At 37.7% G+C, this 21652-nt stretch overlaps 1 protein-coding gene across 11 annotated transcripts in view; it reads right to left on the bottom strand.

The window, feature by feature from the left end:
• NBEA (neurobeachin) overlaps positions 1 to 21652 on the bottom strand; it is a 685885-nt gene that overhangs the window by 95881 nt on the left and 568352 nt on the right. For all 11 annotated transcript variants that reach the window (XM_043576682.1, XM_043576704.1, XM_043576721.1 and 8 more), the window contains one exon: positions 12139 to 12251. In XM_043576682.1, coding sequence (XP_043432617.1) covers positions 12139 to 12251 — 113 coding nt within the window. The remainder of the gene's footprint in view (positions 1 to 12138; positions 12252 to 21652) is intronic.

The raw sequence follows: 21652 nt of genomic DNA, 5'->3' as shown, positions 1-21652 counted from the left end.
AGAGCTGGTACAAAGGCCTAAGGTGTCCTGACTGACATGTTCAGGGAACAGAAAGACTGTGCCTAAAGTATAGCGGATGAGAGGAAGAGTTTAGGAGATGAGGTGATAAAATAGGTAGAGGCACATCATATGGCTTTGTAGATCAGGGAAATGAAACATATTTTATGGTAAGTGAAGGGGAGAGTCAACGAATGCTTTTAAGCAGGACAAAAAAAAAGATCTGAAGTAGGCTTTATAAAGATAACTCCAATGGTTGTGTGGAGAATGGATTATAGGTAATAGTAAATTATTATTACGAGTACCAGGGTTGAAAAAGGCCATTTGCATCATAAGCAATTTCAGCATCACAGCATTATCAATAGTTTTCTTTCTTTTTTTTTAAAGAGCTTATTTATTTATTTTGAGAGAGAGAGAGAGAGAGGCAGATCGAGAGAGAGAGAGAGAAAGAGAGAGAGAGAGGGACAGAGAGAGAGAGAGAGAGAGAGAGAGAGAGAGTGAGAATGCCAAGCAGACTCTGCACTCGGCACAGAGCCTGACGTGGGTCTCAAACTCTCAACCATAAGATCATGCCCTAAGCCAATATCAAGTGTCTGATGCTCAACTGACTGGGACACCCAGTCACCCCCAATGGCTTCCTAAAAATCTTATAGTACATATGCAATTTATTTTTGCTTAAGTATTCAGAGAAAAAATTTTTGAAGAATATACATAAAACGACAAGTGAGAATAATAGAGATTTTAGTCTTCCCTAATCCCTTTGCACTGTTTGCTTAACAATTTGGTTTATAGGGGCACCTGTGTGGCTCAGTCAGTTAAGTGTCTAACTTCAGCTCAGATCTTGATCTCGTGGTTTGTGAGTTTGAGCCCCACATTGGACTCCATGCTGACAAAGTGGAGTCTGCTTGGGATTCTCTCTCTCTCTCTCTCTCTCTCTCTGCCCCTCCCCCCACTCATGCTCGCTCTCTCTCAAAATAAATAAATAAACTATATTAAAAAAAAGAAGTTGGTTTATCCCATGTATAGAATGTGAGGGGCTTTTTTTTCAATTATATGACCCAGAAAACATTTAAACTTCTATAAATTTTAATCTAACTACAATAACTTTATATTTCAGCTAGCAAACAATAAAGAGCATATATTTCCAAATATAAATTCCTGTTTTTAATTTTCACTGATATTTGAATCACCATATATCAAAACTTCACTAGTTAAAACAAAATTAATGACAATATGAAGAAAATAAGACAAATCCAGAAGCTGAGATTTCTATAAAAACACTGGAACAGTCTCTTCGATGACACGATATCATGAAAAAAGTGGGGGGTGGTGCTGGTTAAGAGCTATTTTATTGTAAAAGACACTTGAGAGACATAAAAATCAATTGCAACGTGAGGTCCTTGACTGAATCTTGGCTTGAAAAAAACAAATTTTAAAGGTATATGGGAGATAAGTGTGAAAATCTGATTTAAAGCGCAGTGTTAGATAATGCTAGGGAGTTTTAACTGTCAGTCTTGTACGGGGTGATGATGGTGTTCTGGTTATGAAGAAAAATGCTTTTTTCATACTAAAGTATTTATGGGTAAGGTATGATATATCTTTAATTTACTGTAAAATACTTCAGCAGAACAAAAACAAAGCTAAACATGTGAGTAATTATAATATATAACTACTAAGTGTATTAGTAATAACTAAGTGTATTAGTTATTTTTGGTACTTTTATTTATGTTTGAAAATTGCTATACCAACAAGTCAAAATAAAATAAAGCTTGCTTGCCACAACGAAGCAAAATCTTTCAAACTCACACTAAGACCTTTCCATTGTGGTTATGCTCTGGGGTGTTCTTATAGCTAAGAAAGTTTTTAATACAAACATTTTCGGGGCACCTGGTTGGCTTCGTGGTGGAGTGAGTGACTCTTGATCTCAGGGTTATGAGTTTGAGCCCCATGTTGAGTGTAGTAATTACTTCAAAATAAAATCTTTAAAAAAGAAAAGAAAAGTTGTACTTCTAATGTGTGAAAATGTTCTCTTAAACAGATAAAGTCTCCCCTTCACAATTTTCTGCACAACATGGCCTCTCATCATCAGGTAAACTTCAGCTGTTCTCCACGCAACTCCCACATCCATTCCTAATAAACAGAACCCGAAGTACTGAAGCATTGATAAGTATGTGTTAAGATGTATATTTTGCTGGCTATACTTGAGTGCAATTCTCTTTATATTTTTTTCATAGGATGAATAAACATGACTAATTACATTAGGAAGAGAGAGAGACTTTGAGCTAAAGTTGAATTTTGATTAGCAAAATTGATTAGCATATTCACAGGTCTGTCAGTTCCACACAGGACTGAAGTCTTTGGGGGTGGAGAACGGCTCCCTCAATGCATTTCTTTGCCTCCTCTGCTCCTATCACATGGCTGTCCACAGTGTAGGGCTTTTAGGAAAGGTGGGGGCATCTAAAAGATTTATTACACACTAGAATTTTTTTATTATTAAAAAACTTTTTTAACGTTTTATTTTTGAGAGAGAGAGAGAGAGAAAAAGAGAGAGAGAGAGAGAGAGAGAGAGAGAGAGAGAGAGAGTGAGTAGGGGAGGGGCAGAGAGAAAGGGAGACATAGAATCCAAAGCAGCCTCCAGACTCCGAGCCCTCAGCACAGAGCCTGACATGGGGCTCGAACTCATACCACGAGATCATGACCTGAGTCGAAGTCAGACAATCAACTGAACCACCCAGGTGCCCTGTTTTTAGTTTTTTTTTTTTTGTTTGCTTGTTTTTTTCAGTATATTCTATTTACCTATTGTAGGGAAATAATAGGTAACAAATGAAAGGAAATGCAACTTATAAAACCGATGCAATCCATCATAAAGTTGTGAGGATAAAATGAGAAAATCTATGTAAAGTGCTTAGCACAATGACTACATAAGAAGTGCATGTCAAATGTTGGCTGTTATCATCATTACCCCAGGATAATTCCTAAGAAAATTATTTTAAATATCTTAGTGAAAAGTAACCAATTTTGACATAAAAAAAAACAATGGAGGCATAATTAAATATCCTAAATCTTCATGTGTCAGTTCTAAAGGCTTTCTAAGTATTAAGTGCTAGGATAATGATGAGCCTACAAATTAGTTTCAAGACCATCTCTACTGAAAATTCTGTTTTAGCGGGAGAGAAACGTTAAAGGAGATGGACTCTGGCCTAGTTTTGTCTTAATAACGCTGTGCTTCAGATGCGACCCCAAAGGGCATAAGCAGGCTCTTTTCCTCTCTACAGGTAGTATTCTAAGAACATACACTGCAAAAGTGCTCCTATGGTTCCCAGTTCCTTCTCTAACAGCTTAAAGTTTTCTTTTCTTTTCTTTCATTTTTCCTTCCTTCCTTCCTTCCTTCCTTCCTTCCTTCCTTCCTTCCTTCCTTTTTCTTTCTTTCACTATTCATCTATTTATTTGACAAGTAATTTTACATTCACCATGGGGCTCGACTTCATGACCTTGGATCAAGAGTTGCATGGGGCACCCGGGTGGCTCAGTCAGTTAAGCAACCAACTTTGGCTCAGGTCATGATCTCACGGTTTGTGGGTTTGAGCCCCACATCGGGCTCTGTGCTGACAGCTCAGAGCCTGGAGCCTGCTTTGGATTCTGTCGCCCTCTCTCTGCCCCTCCCCCACTCTGCTCTGTCTCTGTCTCTGTCTCTCTGTCTCAAAAATAAACACTTTTTAAAATAAATGAACACCTTTTAAAAATTAAAAAAAAAAAGAGAAAAAAATGTTGCAGACTGTACCAACTGAGCCAGCCAGGTGCCCCTGACAGCTTAAAGTTATCAAAGCAGGACAGGCTCTAGCACTTTCTTCTCTTTCTCTCCCTCTCTCCCTCTCTCTCTCTCTCTCTCTTTCTCTCTGAAGGGGTCGGACAATTGGCTAAATGGGAAGGAACTAGAAAAGAGACTAGGGGAAATTTAGCATAAGCTGGCAGAGCATGGGACCGGTTTGGGACTTCTGTGTACATCCTCAGAGCTCCCTGTCACCCTATTACATATCTCCAACAAATAGTGGAGATAAAAGTGAACAAAATCACCTCACTATTTCTGGTTATCACAGTGCCTATGAACCAACTCTTGTCTTTGTCTGAACTTAGTTGGTTCTTTCTTTCAGTTAGAAGGAAAAGAACATAATATGCCACTGGGTAAACTAAAAATGAATATAGATTCTTAAGGGTATGAACCAGTTCTTATTGTCTTTTTTAAAAAAATGTTTTATTTAGTTTTGAGAGAGAGAGAGCACAGGCAGGAGTGGGGGAGGGACAGAGAGAAGGGAACAGAACACCTGAAATGGGCTCTGTGCTGACATCAGTGAGCCGGATGCTGGGCTCAAACTCACAAATCAAAACCGTAAGATCATAACTTGAGCCAAAGTCAGACGTTCAACCGTCTTATCGTCTTCTTATCTCCAGTACTTGGCACAACGTAGGTGCGCAATAAATGCTTGTATAACGGAAGAGCAAGTACATGAATAGAAATATAAATTCAAATAAACCCAATTTTGAAATTGGTGCCTTTTTTGCATTTCCCCCCTTTGCAAGTTATACCCTCAGGTTGGATTATTCCATGAGTTTAAAACGGTCTCCAAATACTGCCAATCAATACTCCGTCTCAAAATAGTACCTCTCCTTCAACAATGCAGTATGAGCAAGTCTAACAAAAACAGTTTTCAAGTTGGGGTATACTAACGTTAAGGTGACATTCAACGTATATTTAGAAAAGTATTTCAAATTTGGCAGTAGGTTTTTGGCGGGTTTTGGTATAGAATTAAATTCACACATTCACATTTTTATCTTCTGCCAAGTTTTATAGCATCATAGTCAGCTATTAATACACCTAGTAGTTTTGCCCATTCTTCAGGTTTTGTTGTTAAAACCTAAGCATTAGTGAGATTATATATTAAAATAAACAGAACGAATTTCATTTTAGATATTGTTAACTTAAGGTGAAAAAGAAAAGATAAAATAACGATAGAAACTTGTGCCACATTGCTGAATGTGGCACCCCCCCACACCTAACAAGGTAAACTCTCTTCTATATGGCATATAGACATTTGGCTGTACTATCATGGATGGACGGCTGAAGAGTATTCACACTTCAGTGCGTTCATTTGCATTATCACATTTCAAAGCCTCGAGGCATTATCACTTCCTTTTTTTAAGTGGCATAATAATTTGGGAAAATGGTTATGCTTATCATCATCTGTCAGTCAAACAATTCCTGTGTTAACAAAATATATTTTTTCCACTCAGTGAATGGGGGTGTGTGTGTGTGTGTGTGTGTGTGTGATGTCTTAACGCTCATGTCAATATTAGCAGGACTTGGCTTTGTGATGAAACTATTTCATTTATCAGAGGGCATGACTGGGAAATAGGAAAATTCCATTTACACTTTAATGAGCAGAGGCTGTGCTTCATGTCAAAGCCATGTAACCACTGTAATTTAAGAGCAAGGTTCGTGTGAGTATATGTGAATAACTGAATCATTAGCATATATCATGTTTTAAGATAGATTTCACCACAACGTTGCATCTCCATAAGGAAAATCTGTATACATGGAGGGAAAAATTGTCGACACCCACTACTGGTTGAGTGCTGAAAAGATAAGTCAATGACACATTGTTTCATTTGCTGTCCATCATGCCAAACAATAAACATAACCTCTACCTTGTACAGGTAATACATAAAACTAGAACCTGTGAAGGCTAATCAAAACGAGGGGTCTAATAAATTTTACTGATAAAGAACTTTCACTGTTCCTGTGCTCTTTGTTCAATTAACTGGGTTAAAGAAAGAATATGAATATTATAAATGTCATAAAATATTTCAGTCTAAATAAATGTGCATCTCAAGTTTCAATAAACATTTAACTTCAGTATCTGGATGTTTAAGGTTTTGATAATTTGACAATTTAAAGAGATGAAAAGCAATTACTTTCTGCATGAGAATATCACTTTGCATCTTTTTTTTTTAATGCTTATTTATTTTTGAGATAGAGACAGGGCGCAAGCAGGGGAGAGGCAGAGAGAGAGAGGGAGACACAGAATCCGAAGCAGGCTCCGGGCTCCGAGCGGTCAGCACAGAGCCGGACGCGGGGCTCAAACCCACAAACTGCGAGATCATGACGTGAGCCAAAGTTGGACGCTTAACCGACTGAGCCACCCAGGGTGCCCCATGACTCTGTATCTTATTAAAAGGTATTGCTTTTTATTTTATTAGAACAAAATTAAATCAAACCATCTTTCTCTCTACTTTTTTCTTTTCTTTTTTTTTTTTTCAACGTTTATTTATTTTTGGGACAGAGAGAGACAGAGCATGAATGGGGGAGGGGCAGAGAGAGAGGGAGACACAGAATCGGAAACAGGCTCCAGGCTCTGAGCCGTCAGCCCAGAGCCCGACGCGGGGCTCGAACTCACGGACCGCGAGATCGTGACCTGGCTGAAGTCGGACGCTTAACCGACTGCGCCACCCAGGCGCCCCTCTCTCTACTTTTTTCGATTGTACCGAAGACAGTGAGCCCTCAGCTGACAGTTATAGAAATGTGTTTTGTAGCTACCACTGAATGCTACCCATGTGCTAGGTATTACCCTACGTGCTTTTCCTACATTAGTGCGTTTAATTCTTCCAACAACCCTATTACGTAAATAGTACTGTGTTCATTTTAAAGAAGAGGAAAAAAAAAAGTCCAGAGGGCTTAGGAATTTGTTGGAGGGGGGGCTCTCTATGAAAACAAACCTATGCCTGTGAGCGTAAGATGAGGGGCAAGGCATAGGAAGCCCCTGAAACATGAGGGGCCTTGAAGTTTAAGCTTCCTTAGCTTTATGGCAAATTTATCTCTGATTCCACCTGATGTTCATCTATTAAAATTGTATGCATGTAATAAAAACCCATTGCCTATTGGCTTTTTTCCCCTCATAACAAGTGAATATTCCTCCAGGGTGAGGACTATACATTAAGGTCCTCTTAGCACCTTGCAAAAGCTCCTTTTATATAGTAGCTGTGTGCAAACAAACCTGTAATTTATTTGCTACTCTCTAGATTATAGAAGAGAAGAAACTCAGATACAATGTAGTCGACACTTTATAACAGAGAGCTGACCACAACTAAGTCCTCTTTCTTTAGGGAATGGAAATCCAAATTCCCTTTGGTCAACTTTCACCTCATCATTCCCTGACAGGTGTCTTGTGTGATCCTGACTCTACCTTTGGCTCCAACCATGGGAAATGACTGGCTTATTTCATCTCCAGTGAACATATTCCCCTCCCTGTTAAGCAGCACCAATGAGAAATAAGGAGACATTTTCTGGGATTTCTGGGAAAGAAAAGTTTCTTCTGTCTTCCATGAGCGCTACTCAGTGAGATGCTTTCTTTTCCTTTGGGTTGTATGATGTGAGGTCTAGAACAACTGACACAGCCATTTTAATACTTGAAGGGGAGTACTTGGAGCTCTTGGAGGCCACTCAGTGCAGATGAACTTTGAGGCCCAAGTGGGGAAGGCAGAGCCGAAGAAGGAAAGAACCAAAGAACCTTTATTATACGTATCACTGTTGAAGATCTCGCTGAAAACCAAACGTGCCTCTGAATTTTCAGTCAGAACACTGATTTATTGTTCAAGCCAATATGAACTGGGTTTTCTCAAGCTTTCATTCAGAAGTTCTGACAACATAGAATTTCATGAAGCCAGTGTAATGTGGGATTATAAAGAAAGAAAAAAATTCAATTTTCTAGGGATTGTATATTTCACAGCTTATTTTTTTAACGTTTATTTATTTTTGAGAGAGAGACAGAGTGCAAGTGGGGAGGGGCAGAGAGAGAGGGAGACACAGAATCTGAAGCAGGCTCCAGGCTCCGAGCTGTCAGCACAGAGCCCGACGCGGGGCTCAAACCCACAAACTGCAAGATCAGAGAAGCTGTGAGGGGAGCCTGGGTGGCTCAGTCAGTTAAGCGTCCGACTTCGGCTCAGGTCATGATCTCACGGGTCCGAAGTCGGATGCTTAACTGACTGAGCCACCCAGGAACCCCTCACAGCTTCTGATGTTTTTTATACAATAAAGAACATGAAAATTATTTGGGGCTTCAAAGGTGCTTACTGACGGGGCGTCTGGGTGGCTCAGTTGGTTAAGCTGCTGACTTCAGCTCAGGTCACAATCTTGCACTCTCTGAGTTCAAGCCCCACATCGGGCTCTATGCTGACAGCTCAGAGCCTGGAGCCTGCTTCAGATTCTGTGTCTCCTCCTCTCTCTGCCCCTCTGTCTCTCGTGCTGTCTCTCTCTCTCTCTCTCTCTCTCTCTCTCAAAAATAAATAAATATTAAAAAAATTTAAAAAAAAGGTGCTTACTGAAACCAACTGTAGAATTATTCACTGCTAGAAATTATTCCACGGGTCCCAATCTTTGTTTAGGAACACTTCTTTTGCTTTTAGAGACCTTTTAGAAGGTTCCTGGTTAATAATATCATTCAGATATTCCAATTCTTCCTTGAGCTTTTGAAGATTAACAAATTCTGTATTAAATATTTCATTTGTAGTATTGATTATACCAGTAAGACTTTCATGTCCTTCTTAATGGTCATCTCATTACTATTATATTTCACTACTAGTAGTTTGTCCTTCCAATTATAATATTATACTTCAAATGTCACGTTCCTATTAGGTATATAAAATATTTTCATACATTAAAATCTTGTTTATTAATGATTTTTATACAGGGTAGTTTTGGGTTTCTAGTCCATTTGTAAGAAGTTCCTATTAAGAAATTCAATGAAGCATGGGAACAATGCAAGAGTAATTTATTAACACATCAGGAGTCTTTAATTTGCTAACGTTTTCCTATCATGTTTGTCTGACAGAATATAAAGAACAAATTACTAAAGCATGGAACATAGCAGAAAAAAAAGCTATCTATCTTTTAAGAGCTCATAGGTTCAAATGTTCGCAGCACGAAGGACACCATGCTTGCGAACGTATAGTTAGTATTCACGTCACCTTGTTTGTTTACCTCTTCTACTTATTTAACATTACATACAATCAGGAGAGCACGTGGGAGTTACAGAGGGAAATGCTCTGCCAAAAGGAACGCTGAGCGAATCAGCACTAAAAACCTGAAGAATGTTTACATATTCTAGTTACTTTAGAAACAGTGATCTCCTCATTTATGTCTTTTTTATAGGAGCAAATTAAAAATCTATAATGACTTGCAAATATTTTACCATATGCCATCTCTAATCCATATTAATCATAATGAAGGCTATGTTTTCTTTGGTTGGGATAGTGTTTTAAGAACATTTGAGTCCAATGTCTTCAAGTAGTTAAGCATGAACTCTCCAATTTGGTCCAGTCCCCACTCAACCTATTGTCAGAAATGCTGGCTTCAGATTTCTGGTAACTACCTGAGTTTTCATCTCAGCTCTGGACTGGACTCTTTCCAAAAAGCGGTGAGACTAAGTCTGCTTTATTAACTCCTGTACACTCTTTCATGCAGTACAGTGCTTGACATATAGCAGGGGTACGATAAACATTTGTTGACTGAAAAATGAATACATAAATGGAGGAAGTAAAGGGAACTTAACTGAGAAGCTTCCTACTGCCACAATAGTCCAGTTAATTTCAAAGCAAAAGACCCTCTTGCCCTGTTTTTAAAATAATCTTAAAAAAAAAATCTAAAATAGCCAGAGTGGTAGTCAGCTTTTGAGGTTTTAATACTGCATATCATACTACTTGACAATCTACTATAAATTTTATTGTATGTGTATTTTATAGTGACTAGCATATAACAGCCACTTGAGTCATGCTAAATAAAACATATGCAGACAAGATGGTGTAAAAGAACCATTTTGACAGTTTTCATCCTCACGCTGATGAGTTAGTTTGGTTTTGTTTCACACCCAAAGATTACACCACAACCTTGGCAAGTCATGTCAAAAAAATGCATATCTTCACACATTCTAATGCTAACATGAATATAATAGCATCTCTATTTATCATCAATATCTGAAAGATAATTCAAAGTATATGACCTCTATCAATGATTTACTACATTATCTTTAGACATACGGTGTTAGCTAATGTTGAAATGCCAAGAACTCTCCTAAGTTCTTTACACTTACTAACTCATCAAATCCTCACAACACATCTATTATTATCGCCCCTATTTTACAGGTGAAGAAACTGAGGCAAAACGAAAATTAACCTTGTCTAAGACCCTGAAGCCAGTAAGTTGGCAGAATTAGGATGCGAACCCAGGCAGTCTAGCTCCGGGGCTCCCTTTCCTAACTACTGCCTGTTGCCTCTCATGTAGTTCTCTGTAAAATATCATACCTTATCATTCAATTTTGCAGAGAATGGTTTCATGATTCAGATACTTTATAACTATATTTGCTCCGGGAGGGCAGGCCCCATGAAGTACACTGTTTCTATCTACCTGGGCCTGAATAATTACTCGTCCATGGTAAATGATGCAAGATTTTTGTTCAGTTCATTTGGACTGGAAAAATTACTGTATTTGAGACCATATTAGAATTAAATTGCTAGCATTTTGTTTTCTCCCAGATGTGTGATTCTCAGTAAGATGTTGGCTAACTCATCTCTTCAGGTCCCTTTCAAACCTGTAACATCATAACTAAAATTAGCAATGAGGTAGCAACAGAGATTCGATAAGGAGGTCACACAAAACATAAAAGAACTAGAGAGTGAACGACAGATAAGAATGTGCAGATATTTGTACACTGGCTTCAAAAACAGGCTAAGAAATATTGCATGTATGATAATAATAGCTAATAGTCACGAAGTGCTTCAATGTGCCAAGTACCAGTGTCACATTCTTTAAATGCATGTGTCATTTGATCTTAGCAACCGTGTGGCTTAGGATGGTACTATTCTCGTATTACAAATGTGGAAACCAAGGCTAAGAGAAAGTGACATCAGGTCACACAGCTAGTAAGCCGTGTAATACAGAACTTCAACCTCGTAGGTCTAGTTTCCAAAAGTAAGAAAAGAGGCAAGAGAAGGTGCGCTGAGTTAAAAACTATCTGTGGGATCACTCTCAAATTGGCCACAATGCATGTTTCCCTGACTTGCAGGGCTTACGCATCTCTTGCTGAGCCCCTCAGCCCTCCCTGCACCCAAACCAAACGCACACACGTGTGGCCCCTAACCTGCTGCGGGATGCTAAAGTGGACAACCAAGAATGGTAGAAGGGCGCCTGGGTAGCTCAGTCGGTTCAGCATCCAACACTTGATTTCGGTTCAGGTTGTGACCTCACGGTCCTGAGATCAGGCCCCATGTCAGCTCTGTGCTGGTCCTGGAGGCTGCTTAAGATTCTCTCTCTCCCTCTCTCTTTGCCCCTCCCCTGCTGGCATGCTCGTTCATGCTCTGCTCTCTCTCTCTCTCTCTCTCTCTCTCAAAAAAAAAAAAAGTATGATAGAAAAGAGAGTGAAATCCAGAGTGAATGAGCTGAGGCTTAAAATGGCTGAAGTGTATGTGTAAACTTTAGGGTCCGGCTCTGACATCAGCTTAGGCTCCAGAGAAGCATTTTGGGGCTTAGTTCCTAATTTTTCACTGCACTTCAAATAATTTAGTAACCCACTGAAGTTTTCTCTGGATAAATGAGGTAAACTAACCGAAAATTTGCTTTTTTATTCTTATCCACCATTATGTATTTTTTCTTGCCATTTTTTGGGGCCAAATCTCTCTTGTATCTTAACAGATCCTTGATAAATTACTGTGCCCTACTTTTTTTCACTATTATGTTTCCCTACATAGCGCATGTGTGTGCAGATGGTCAAGATGATATGTCTTATCACCTAAGAAATATATCATAGAAATAATTTACCATAATATTTTGTTCTAATTTCAGGGTTTTTTTTTTACCTTGACCTTTGAAACCAAGGATATGTGAGCAATCTCTCCTTACATCTGCTTTTTCTCAAGTATGCATTTCATTCTGTCTATGCTAGTACTAATTTATCCTCTTACAGCTTAGTTCCTATGCTAAGAATTGATGTGCTTTAGTCACAGACCACAAAAGAAGATGCAGGTTTACTTCTTACAAATATACCTGGTAGGAACGCTTTTAGAATAAAGCCTTATGAAGAAAATTAACAAAGTTACCTTTGATAGATCCCTGAAGTTTCCTGGGAGAGTCAAGTCCAATTCTTCTGATTCGTAGTTTGTTAATACCCATGGAAACACAGGATATTGGTTCAGGTCATTATATGTCCGTCCTAGCAAAGAAAAAGAGAAATGAAAATCTGTACGCACGAATTGCTTATGAAATCGTTTCTGTTCTTATATAAGGAAACTATTGGATTTCAGAAAACAGTAACTTGTTTATTGAACTACGTCTTTGTTTAATAAAAAGCACTCTAGCAACAATGTGTTTCAAGTGAATTCACTCAATAATAATTAAGAAACGAGTAACTAGAATGACTTTTCATAATAGAAGCTTGTGGGAGAGACTGTTAGCTGCTGATCGTCATTGATTTATCTTTTTGGGCTAGACCACATTTCTCAACCTTCCTCACAGGCAGCTGTGGGCATGGCACTCAGAGGTTCGAATCTATAGAACATGAGCAGAAGTGATTTGCCCCACTCCTAGTCTTGACCCACTACAACCCGCCGCCACGCGGACGCCTCCCTTCTCCATTGCTTCGCTGCCCGCTGTGATGACGATATGACCGGCCTGAAGAGCACAGCCCTCCCTGCTGGTGAAGATTCCTAAAAGTGATCATGGATGAGGCCCTCCTGCCGACCTGTACATTTGCAAGTTATGTGACGGTATTCTACTCCAACGACTATATACCTAGAAATTATATTGCCAGTGTACAGAATGCTACATTGAGCTTATACCAAGGGTTCTAAGGATCACTTGAGAAGGGCTCACGGGAGTACTCTGAAGCCAGAATGAAAAAGTTCAGAGGCAGATGTCCCACACATTATGGATTATGTCATTTCACTTTAGGGGACAACTGCTGGACCTTTGGTTGGGTTTGCCGTTTATTTTTTCCTAGAATGACTTACGAGTTTCACTGCAGCACAGCGGGAAGGTGGAAAGTTTAGGGAAAGCACAGCACTGGCTTGCCCTCATAAACTGGTACTGAAATAACATGTGAGGAGAGGGAATTAAGAGAATCGCTATTAAAGAAACAGGGGCCAAAGAAAACTTTTGTTGGACAAGTTTCGTTTTGTTTTTTTTTAGGTAAAAATATGTCATAATCTGATCATGGGCAACTTTCTAAACTTCCATTCAAATTCATACAAAAGAGTGATTTGACCAGTACTTCGTGATGGTTTACATGGATTTAATATAATTTATATCCATTTGTATGGATTTCATCCAGAATGCTTTAGTGCACACACCACATACAGCACGACGGTAACATAGATATGCATACGTTATCTTGTTTGTCGTCAAGAATTGTCATTAAATGATACCTACTTCCTGCAGCAATTGGTAATTGTGATTGTGAAATAGAAAAAAAAAACGAACTATAATCCAAGGGAGAACTAAATGTGCTATTGCAAGCATCAGATCAAACTAATTCATTCATTTCATACACATTTTACTGGGTGACTATTTTACCTGTGAATCTATATTTTACAACAAAAATGACATATTGTTTTAGGTGTGTGCATTGATGTCGGTACGTATTATAGACGTAGGTGACCTGTAGACAGCACTTCCCCGGAATGAGGTGAGGGGCAGGTTCGGGCTCCCCTACCTTCCCCCACCACAGCACTCACACAGATGTAAGTTGCCCCTAATGCACGTTTACTTGTCTGCTTCCCCATTACTCTGCACACTCACGAATGTAGAGTCTAGGGTTGTGTTTCATTTTTAATCTCAAACACACTGTTTGCCAATAAATGTCTGTGGAAGGAATGAATACACATATGATAAAAATGGCATAAAATGAACCAAATTTTAAAAGGTGAACAAACAGCCAAGTGATAAAGGAAAGTTGCAGGATGGTCTCTTGGCGGATGAGGACCATGCAAAGGCAATGCACTACATACGAGACAGAGTGACATGGTGAACCATGAGGAAAATGTCTGCAGCTAGATAGCTCGGCCGATGAATGCACCTGTTTTATGTTTGTAAGTCTACTGGGATGAATAATACTGACGAGAATAAGTAAGAATTTGGAACCTTTATTAAAGTCTTGTGCATGAACATTTTCTGCCAAACCAGTATCACTGCAAAGTACAAAGTATAAAATTTTAAATGTATTATTGACAGCTCATGTATATGCTAACCTAGGACACCTGATTACTATCCATATTTTTTCCTACACATGGAATATAGAGAGAGAGTCTAGATTGGTTAAGCAGAGCTATTTCTGGGATTCTAACTGGGCCCATGGCATATTTAAGGCTCTGTCGTTTTCTGGGTTACCATTCTACTTAAAAATCTGTCGGTTTCAATGAAAAATAGGTCTTGCACTAAATGAGTGTATTTTCATAGAATAATGTTGCTATTATTTATGTAACATACATTTATATTATTCATAAAAATGAATTAGTTGAAAATTAGATATCATAATTGTTTTTAAATTTTCTGATAAAGTTTTATACCATATACACTAAGGGGAAAAAAAAACCTCTCAAGATAAAATAAATAAAAAGCCAATTTCTCTTGACTCAGTACTTAAATGTATCATATAAATGCAAACAGCATAAAAATAGAGACCATATTTGAAGATACCAGCTTTTTAATAGAAGTGACTTTCTAATATAGGAAATGATAGAATAGTATTTCTGGAAAAAGAACAAAGAAAGCAAGCATTATCTTTAAAATACACACACAACATTGATGGATGCCAACACTCACAGTTTATGAAATTGCTCTCTGCAACATGTTTTGTAATTCACTTTTAATGATCTTTGGAAGGTTATTTCAAAATAAATTCTTAGGAAAATTTAGCAATATTTAAATTACGAAGGCTGATAGCACCATTTAAATTCTAATAAATACAAAAAAATTTTATAAATAAATGTACTTATACAGTTATAGTCAAACCTTTTTAAATAAAAATTTTCACATAAAAGCCTTGCAATATGGATAGTCAACATATATTTTTTTATTTAAATGAAAAATGTACAATGTATTTAAAAATCACATGGATGAAAAAGAATAATTAAATGGTACTTTGGGATTCTGCATTCATGAATTAGCATGTTACTTAATTATTTTACTAAACACGTTAGTGAAACAAACAAACAAACAAACAAAAAGACTTTACTAAATTAAAAAAAAAATGAAATGTTTCCAAAGTAATAGCTATTAGGTTCTGGCACTTGGAGGAACCTACTTATCAACTGTTCTGTTTTTTTGTTTTTTATATTTTGGGGTTTTTTTTAAGGATAATTGAAATTTAGTAAATAACCTTATGCTGTAATTGGTAGGGTTCTTTTTTTTCCAGCAGTGGTAAGTGCTGATTTTTTTTTTTTACTAACTATGCTCATAAGGTTTTATCTTAGAAGATGAATATTAAATATTGCAAGCCTATGACACTAATCTACTCAAACAATAAAAGTGAAGCACAGTAAATGAGATCTCAGAAACACTGGATATGTTTCTTCATTTAAAGAAAAAAACTTTTTAATTAAACCATCCAATTTAATGTTTTTATATGGCACTTTAGTTTTGAAGGTAAAGTGATCTAGAGACAGCTGACAAAGAAATTATAACTGCAATTCCTTGGTGAAAATGTTAATGACAGCAAAATATTGTTTAATTAGATGATTGCAGCATCTGGATTAACACTCTTTAAGAGCGATGTTCCTGTGCTTGTCTGCTTCTTCACACTTTACAGACATTTTGTCATCTCTAGGTCATTAGGAAAGAATTTTTAATGATTTTTCTAGAAGCAAGCAGTTCAAGTTACATCTAATTAGATGACAATAATAAGCCCAACACATGCAGTAGCTAAATATATACATAATTAACCAGGGAGGGCTTGTACATCACAGAGTAAAAAAGTGGAAAATGCTAAACAGGAGAAAAAGGTTGGGGTTGGGGAAGTTGTGCTGAATTCATTAGCTGATCATATGAAACACAACTCGAAAACCTTTAGAAAAATCCTCAGACCTAACAGAATCATTTAGACAAAGGTATGTTAGCAATCACTCTGCTATTTTCTAAAATGCAAGAATGCCAGGTTTTAACATCTTGTTCATGGTAGTATCTAATAAGGTATAAAATGAGGCATAGGTTGTATCTTTCAGAACACAATGAACAGAAATCGGGTCAACTCCAGGAATTAAAGGTGGAAACCATATTTTATTTGAACTTGTCCAAGCATTATTAAGATTCTTCTACATGTAAAAAAAAATAAAAAAGAAAAGAAAAAATTCTTCTACGTAAATCTTCCAAAACTTAATGTTCCTTGAAAACAAAACAAAACAAAACAAAACAAAACAAAACAAAACAAAACAAAACCATGTGTTTCAGAAATAGTTACATAAATTATACCAGAGTCCTGAGCTGGACTTTCATGCAGTTTTAAAAATCATGTCTTCCCAAGAACATTTAATGAAATCAAAAAAATAGAATCCGAACCTGCATTTGTAGCAGGTTCCCAATGAGACAGGCACACATGGAAAAAGAAAAAAGAAAAAAGCCACCAAAATTGTTAATGTGATATATACGGCTAGGCTTATGAGTGAGTTAATTTATATTTCCAATTTTCTATAATGAATATTTATTAAATTTATAAGGAGAACAAAATAAAGGCCATGAAAACATCTGTGAGTTTTTAGGTGTCTTTTAAAAATACTATGTTTTCAGAATTTTTGATAAACTTTTCATGTAAAGTATCTTTACAAAACTCACCTATATATAAAATAATAAAATGTGTGCTTATTTACATGCAATTATGTATATATACATGTATCACATGAGGGTCTAAAAAAATCTAATAATGCATTAATACTAAGACACTGTTGCTGTATGCTTTATACAGAATCTTATTTTTAAAAGCATCTTGAAAGGAGAAAAGCAAAATTGGCCAAGTATGACAGACCTCAAAATATGAAGAACAAGAAATGGGGCATAAATGTATTATATATGTCATGCTAAAACAATATTTTGGAGAAAAAAGGTTGAGTCTGAGAGTGTAAGACAGGAACCAAAATGCTTTTTTACAGAAAATGTAAATTTACTAAGTCACATTAGCCTGTATTTTTAAAAATGTGAAGCCAAGAAAGATTGTTTCTTCTTTCCAGATTCCCATCCTGTAACTTTTCTACTTTATTTTTCATTCTTTTAAGTTTATGTATTTATCTTGAGAGAGAGAGGCAGCGAGAGAGGGAGAGAGAGAATCCCAAGCAGGCTCTACACTGTCAGCATAAAACCTGCTGCAGGGTTCGAACTCACAAACCTGTGAGATCACAACCTGAGCCGAGATCAAGAATCAGATCAAGTGTTACCCACTGAGCCACCCAGGCACTTTGTAAATCTTCTCTTTAATCCAGGAAATTTAAAGAATCTCTCATCCAGCAATTCTCGTAAATTCATATAACAGATCACACAATCGAGCAAAACACTTGCAAAGACTAAGTATAAATCAGTTCAATTTAATGGGTATTTACTTAGCAAAACTTGCTTTTTTTTCTGTAGCAATCTCATAATCTCATTAGAGAGATGAAATATACACATAAAATGCTAAGGACAAATTAGCATAAATGCCAAAATATATGATATAGACAGTGCTATAGAAGATATGAGTGCTATGGAGGATTAATACAATTATCTTTAGGTATATCTTTTATTTATTTTTTCAAGTTTATTTACTTTGAGAGAGAGTGGAGGAGAGCAGAGAAAGAGAATCCCAAGCATGCTCCACGTTGTCAGCATGGAGCCTGATGAGGGCCTCGAACTCATGAACCAGGAGATCATGACCCGAGCAGAGGTCAAAAGTCAGATGCCTAACTGACTGAGTTACCCAGTAGCCCCTCTTTAAGGGGTATATCTTTTAAGGAATATAGAGGTGGTGCAATGGTTCTCAAAGTGTGGGCCCTAGACCAGTGGTATCAGCATCACCTGGAAACTTGTTAGGAATGCAAATTCTTGAGCCCCACCCTCAAGCTACTGAGTCAGAAGCTCTGGGGATGGGGTCCAACGATCCTTGTTTTAGTAAGCCCTCCAGGTGATTCTGAGAACCACTGGTATCCTGGAGGATGCTGGCTTGGTGGCCATGTTGCTGGTGTTGACCGTGTGGCTGGTGGTGCTCGGCCAAGTCCCTCTCCAGGAGTCACCAGCATCAGAAGAAAGCCCTCTCACACAAGATCCTGTCTCCTTCCCAGGAGTCTGCATCCAGTGATAGCAGTGTGGAGGAGGTAATGAAGGCCTGGCCACCTTGCTTCAAGGCAAGACAACTCTGAACTTCTAGCTCCTGTCTCCCTTGCCTTTTCCGCACTGCCTTGGGCTTCAATTTCTCTTTCTGCTGAGTTCCACTTTCTTCATTCCCCTACAGACGTGATCACAAAGGTACTTTCCAATAAACTTCCTGCAAGCAAGTCTCTGTCTCAAAAAGGGTTTCTCTGGATCTGAGACTTAGCTGAAAATAATACCAGGTTCTACATCAGAAGTGATAATTCCACGCCCGGTTCTAGTGCTAGAATATCAGTATCTGCAAAACTCACGGCCACAAATAAACTTTCAAAGCTTATTTTGATGAAATATAAAAGATAAAACTATTGCAAGTCTTTAATTGTTTACGTTTTAAAGCATTCAATAGAATAAAGCTGATGACTTGAGAGGAAACTGAATGGTGCCATGAATATCTGGAAGCAAACTTGTTAAGGGAGCTGTGGAGCTACTTACATCAGAATTCTGACCTTATCACTTGGTAGCTCTGTGACTTGGGCAAGTTATCTACCTTCTCTGTACTTTATTTTCTCACTTGTGAAATGGGAATAAGAACAGAACCTAACTCTTAGGGTTACTGTTGCATTTAAATGAGTAAATACACATAAAGTACCTATAAAAATATTTGGAACATTTTAAATTGCTCAATAAATGCTAACTATTGTTTATGGTTTCTTTATGTTAATTATAATATTAAAGAACTATTTCCAAAAGAAACCATAACACTAAACAAAGAAATAATAAAAATATTTATTTTTTCTGAAGCTTGATATTAAGAATAATTAAGGAGATGTTCTAAAAAAAAGGCATTTGTAATACTATCAGCCAACCATGTACTGGCTTTGGATTACCCAGGAAATGAAATACAATTTGTCAGTAAGAACACTAACATCCTTTCAAGAAATGATAAATCTTAAGTTTCAATCAATGGCCTTAAATAAGTATTTATTGAACAACAACTGCATTCTCAAAACCATGTGACATAACAACGTGATTATTTAGTGGAACCCATGTTAGTAAAGTGATACTGACTCAATGTAACATCTTTACAGCTGCCTTTATTCTAGGATCCATAGAGAACTCTGAAAAATGTTTCAATAAGAAGAAATGAATGGATACATTTTCCTCCACAAATCAGAAACATTGGCAATTCTAATTACTTCCCTAACAAATACTCAATTTGGCTTTAGTGAAGCATCTCTATAAAACCATCACCCAAATCTTGAATGCCAGTGCTCTGTACAAAATGGCACTCCTACTTAAAACTTGAGGATGATGGCCAGGGAAGAATTAGCAGGACTGTATCCAAGGAAAGTACCTCAGGATATTTACATTCATAGCTTTTTTTTTTTTTCAATTGTCATTCCAATTCCACTTCTGTATAAAGATTCATGTTGCCTGGATAATCATCTATCTAGACAAAATCCTTTAAGAGCTAATTCAAAGTCCACCTTTTCTACGAGGCTTCCTTTGAACAGACTATCTCATCCTCATCTGCCACTTTTGTAAACTCTTAACGACTGTTAATGGCACGTAACTGCATGATTTCTTATATATTCTAAATGTTTTTATATGCAAATATTGTTCTGTTAATTAGATCTTAAATGGCTAGAGCAATGGTGCTCAAACTATATATGTATCAGAACCATCTAGAAAGCTTACTGAAATGCAGATTGCTGGGCCCACTCCCCGGGCCTCAAATTCAGTAAGCCGGAGGAGTCTTCTGAGAATAGTCACCTCTCACAAGTCTCCAAGTGACACTGCCAACCACCAAACTAGAGCACATTACAGTGATTTCTCCTTTTTGTACAATGACACTCTACATGGAGTCATGCACTTCTCCCCCCCCCCCCGCCCCCCACTCTTTTTGCCACACCTACTGCCTCCTTAACTCTTCTAATACAACTCTTCACTCCACATCTTCTTTTCTCTTGGAATGCCCTCTGTGTACTTTCCAGTGACTTCTTATATTATACTTTTCAATTTAAGTGTTACCTATGAAAAGCTTTCCCTGATCTCTTAGTTACAAGTAATGCCTTCTAGTTCTGTGACCCCAAATGGCTTCGTATGTTCTCCTGTTCTAATAATTATCACTTTTTCGTGGAATTGCTGGTGTGCCTATGTTTTGCCAACTACGCCATCATCTTTTCAAAGGCACAAACCACACTCTAGTTTCCTCTGAAGTGTCAGAACCAGAGTGTGTGTTCAGCGACTATTTACTAAAAAACTGAACACATTGGCTTCGTATCTAGAGACCTGTAATCCACTCCTATCAACAGCTCTCCCTAACTGTAGGCTATCTCATTTCCGATTCAGGCCATACATCGTCATCAGTTTCATTTTCCTAAAACTCTATATTGTGTCCCCTTCTACTCCAAAACCATACTGACCTCTTAAGAGTCTAAGATCAGGCTCTTTACAATCTGGCTCTTACCGATAGCTCCAATATTCTCTGCTCTGAGCCAAGATACGATACCCGTGTCCACTGAACACATCACATGTCCAACTGGCAGAAATATTTGTAAAGCTCTGCTCTTTTTTTCCTCCCCAGACAAACACATCTTTAAAATTCCTCCACTCTGCTTAGCTCTCAGAGCATTCATTATTTACAGCACTTATTCAGCACTTAACATCAGCTGTCTTAAAATGCTCTCTTATTTATGTATAGTTCATTTACCCATCCAGTTGTAAGTGCTCTGAGCTCCTGGTCCCAATTTTATACTTCATTTTATCCTGCCGTCTACAACAGACGGGCTTCAATGTTTAGATATGATCATTATAAAGGAAAGGCCCAATAAATTCTTTTTTTAAAAGCCAGTGGTCTATACATTCTTTATGTCATCAAATAAAACAGACCCCAGTGATTCAAAAGAGAGTAGAATGACACTGAGACATCCCTTAGGATCTGCATGCTCTGGCTCAGAAACCCAAAGACTGTCCCAACCAGGAAAAAAAACAGTGTCTGTATTGCTCAGGTATAGCTTACAGATGGGAACACAATGTTATCTTATCCAGACTGCAATCTTTCCAGAGCTTGACAGAGAAAGAAACTCCCAGACAGCAACAGGCATGGGGCAGGCGGTGGTTATAGGCGGTACTGTACCATATTGTGGGAAGTGTATCTGACATCAGTGAAATGTAGTGGGAAGGGATGGAGACTAGAAGAGTCCTTTAGAACAATGAACTAGACCACATTGCATCCAGAAAGACAGCAAGAAACCCACCTTAGAATGGCAGAACAGTTTAATATAAATG

Source organism: Prionailurus bengalensis, chromosome A1, assembly GCF_016509475.1.
Source record: "Prionailurus bengalensis isolate Pbe53 chromosome A1, Fcat_Pben_1.1_paternal_pri, whole genome shotgun sequence".
Lineage (NCBI taxonomy): Eukaryota > Metazoa > Chordata > Mammalia > Carnivora > Felidae > Prionailurus > Prionailurus bengalensis.
This window is presented reverse-complemented; position numbering and strand designations above follow the sequence as displayed.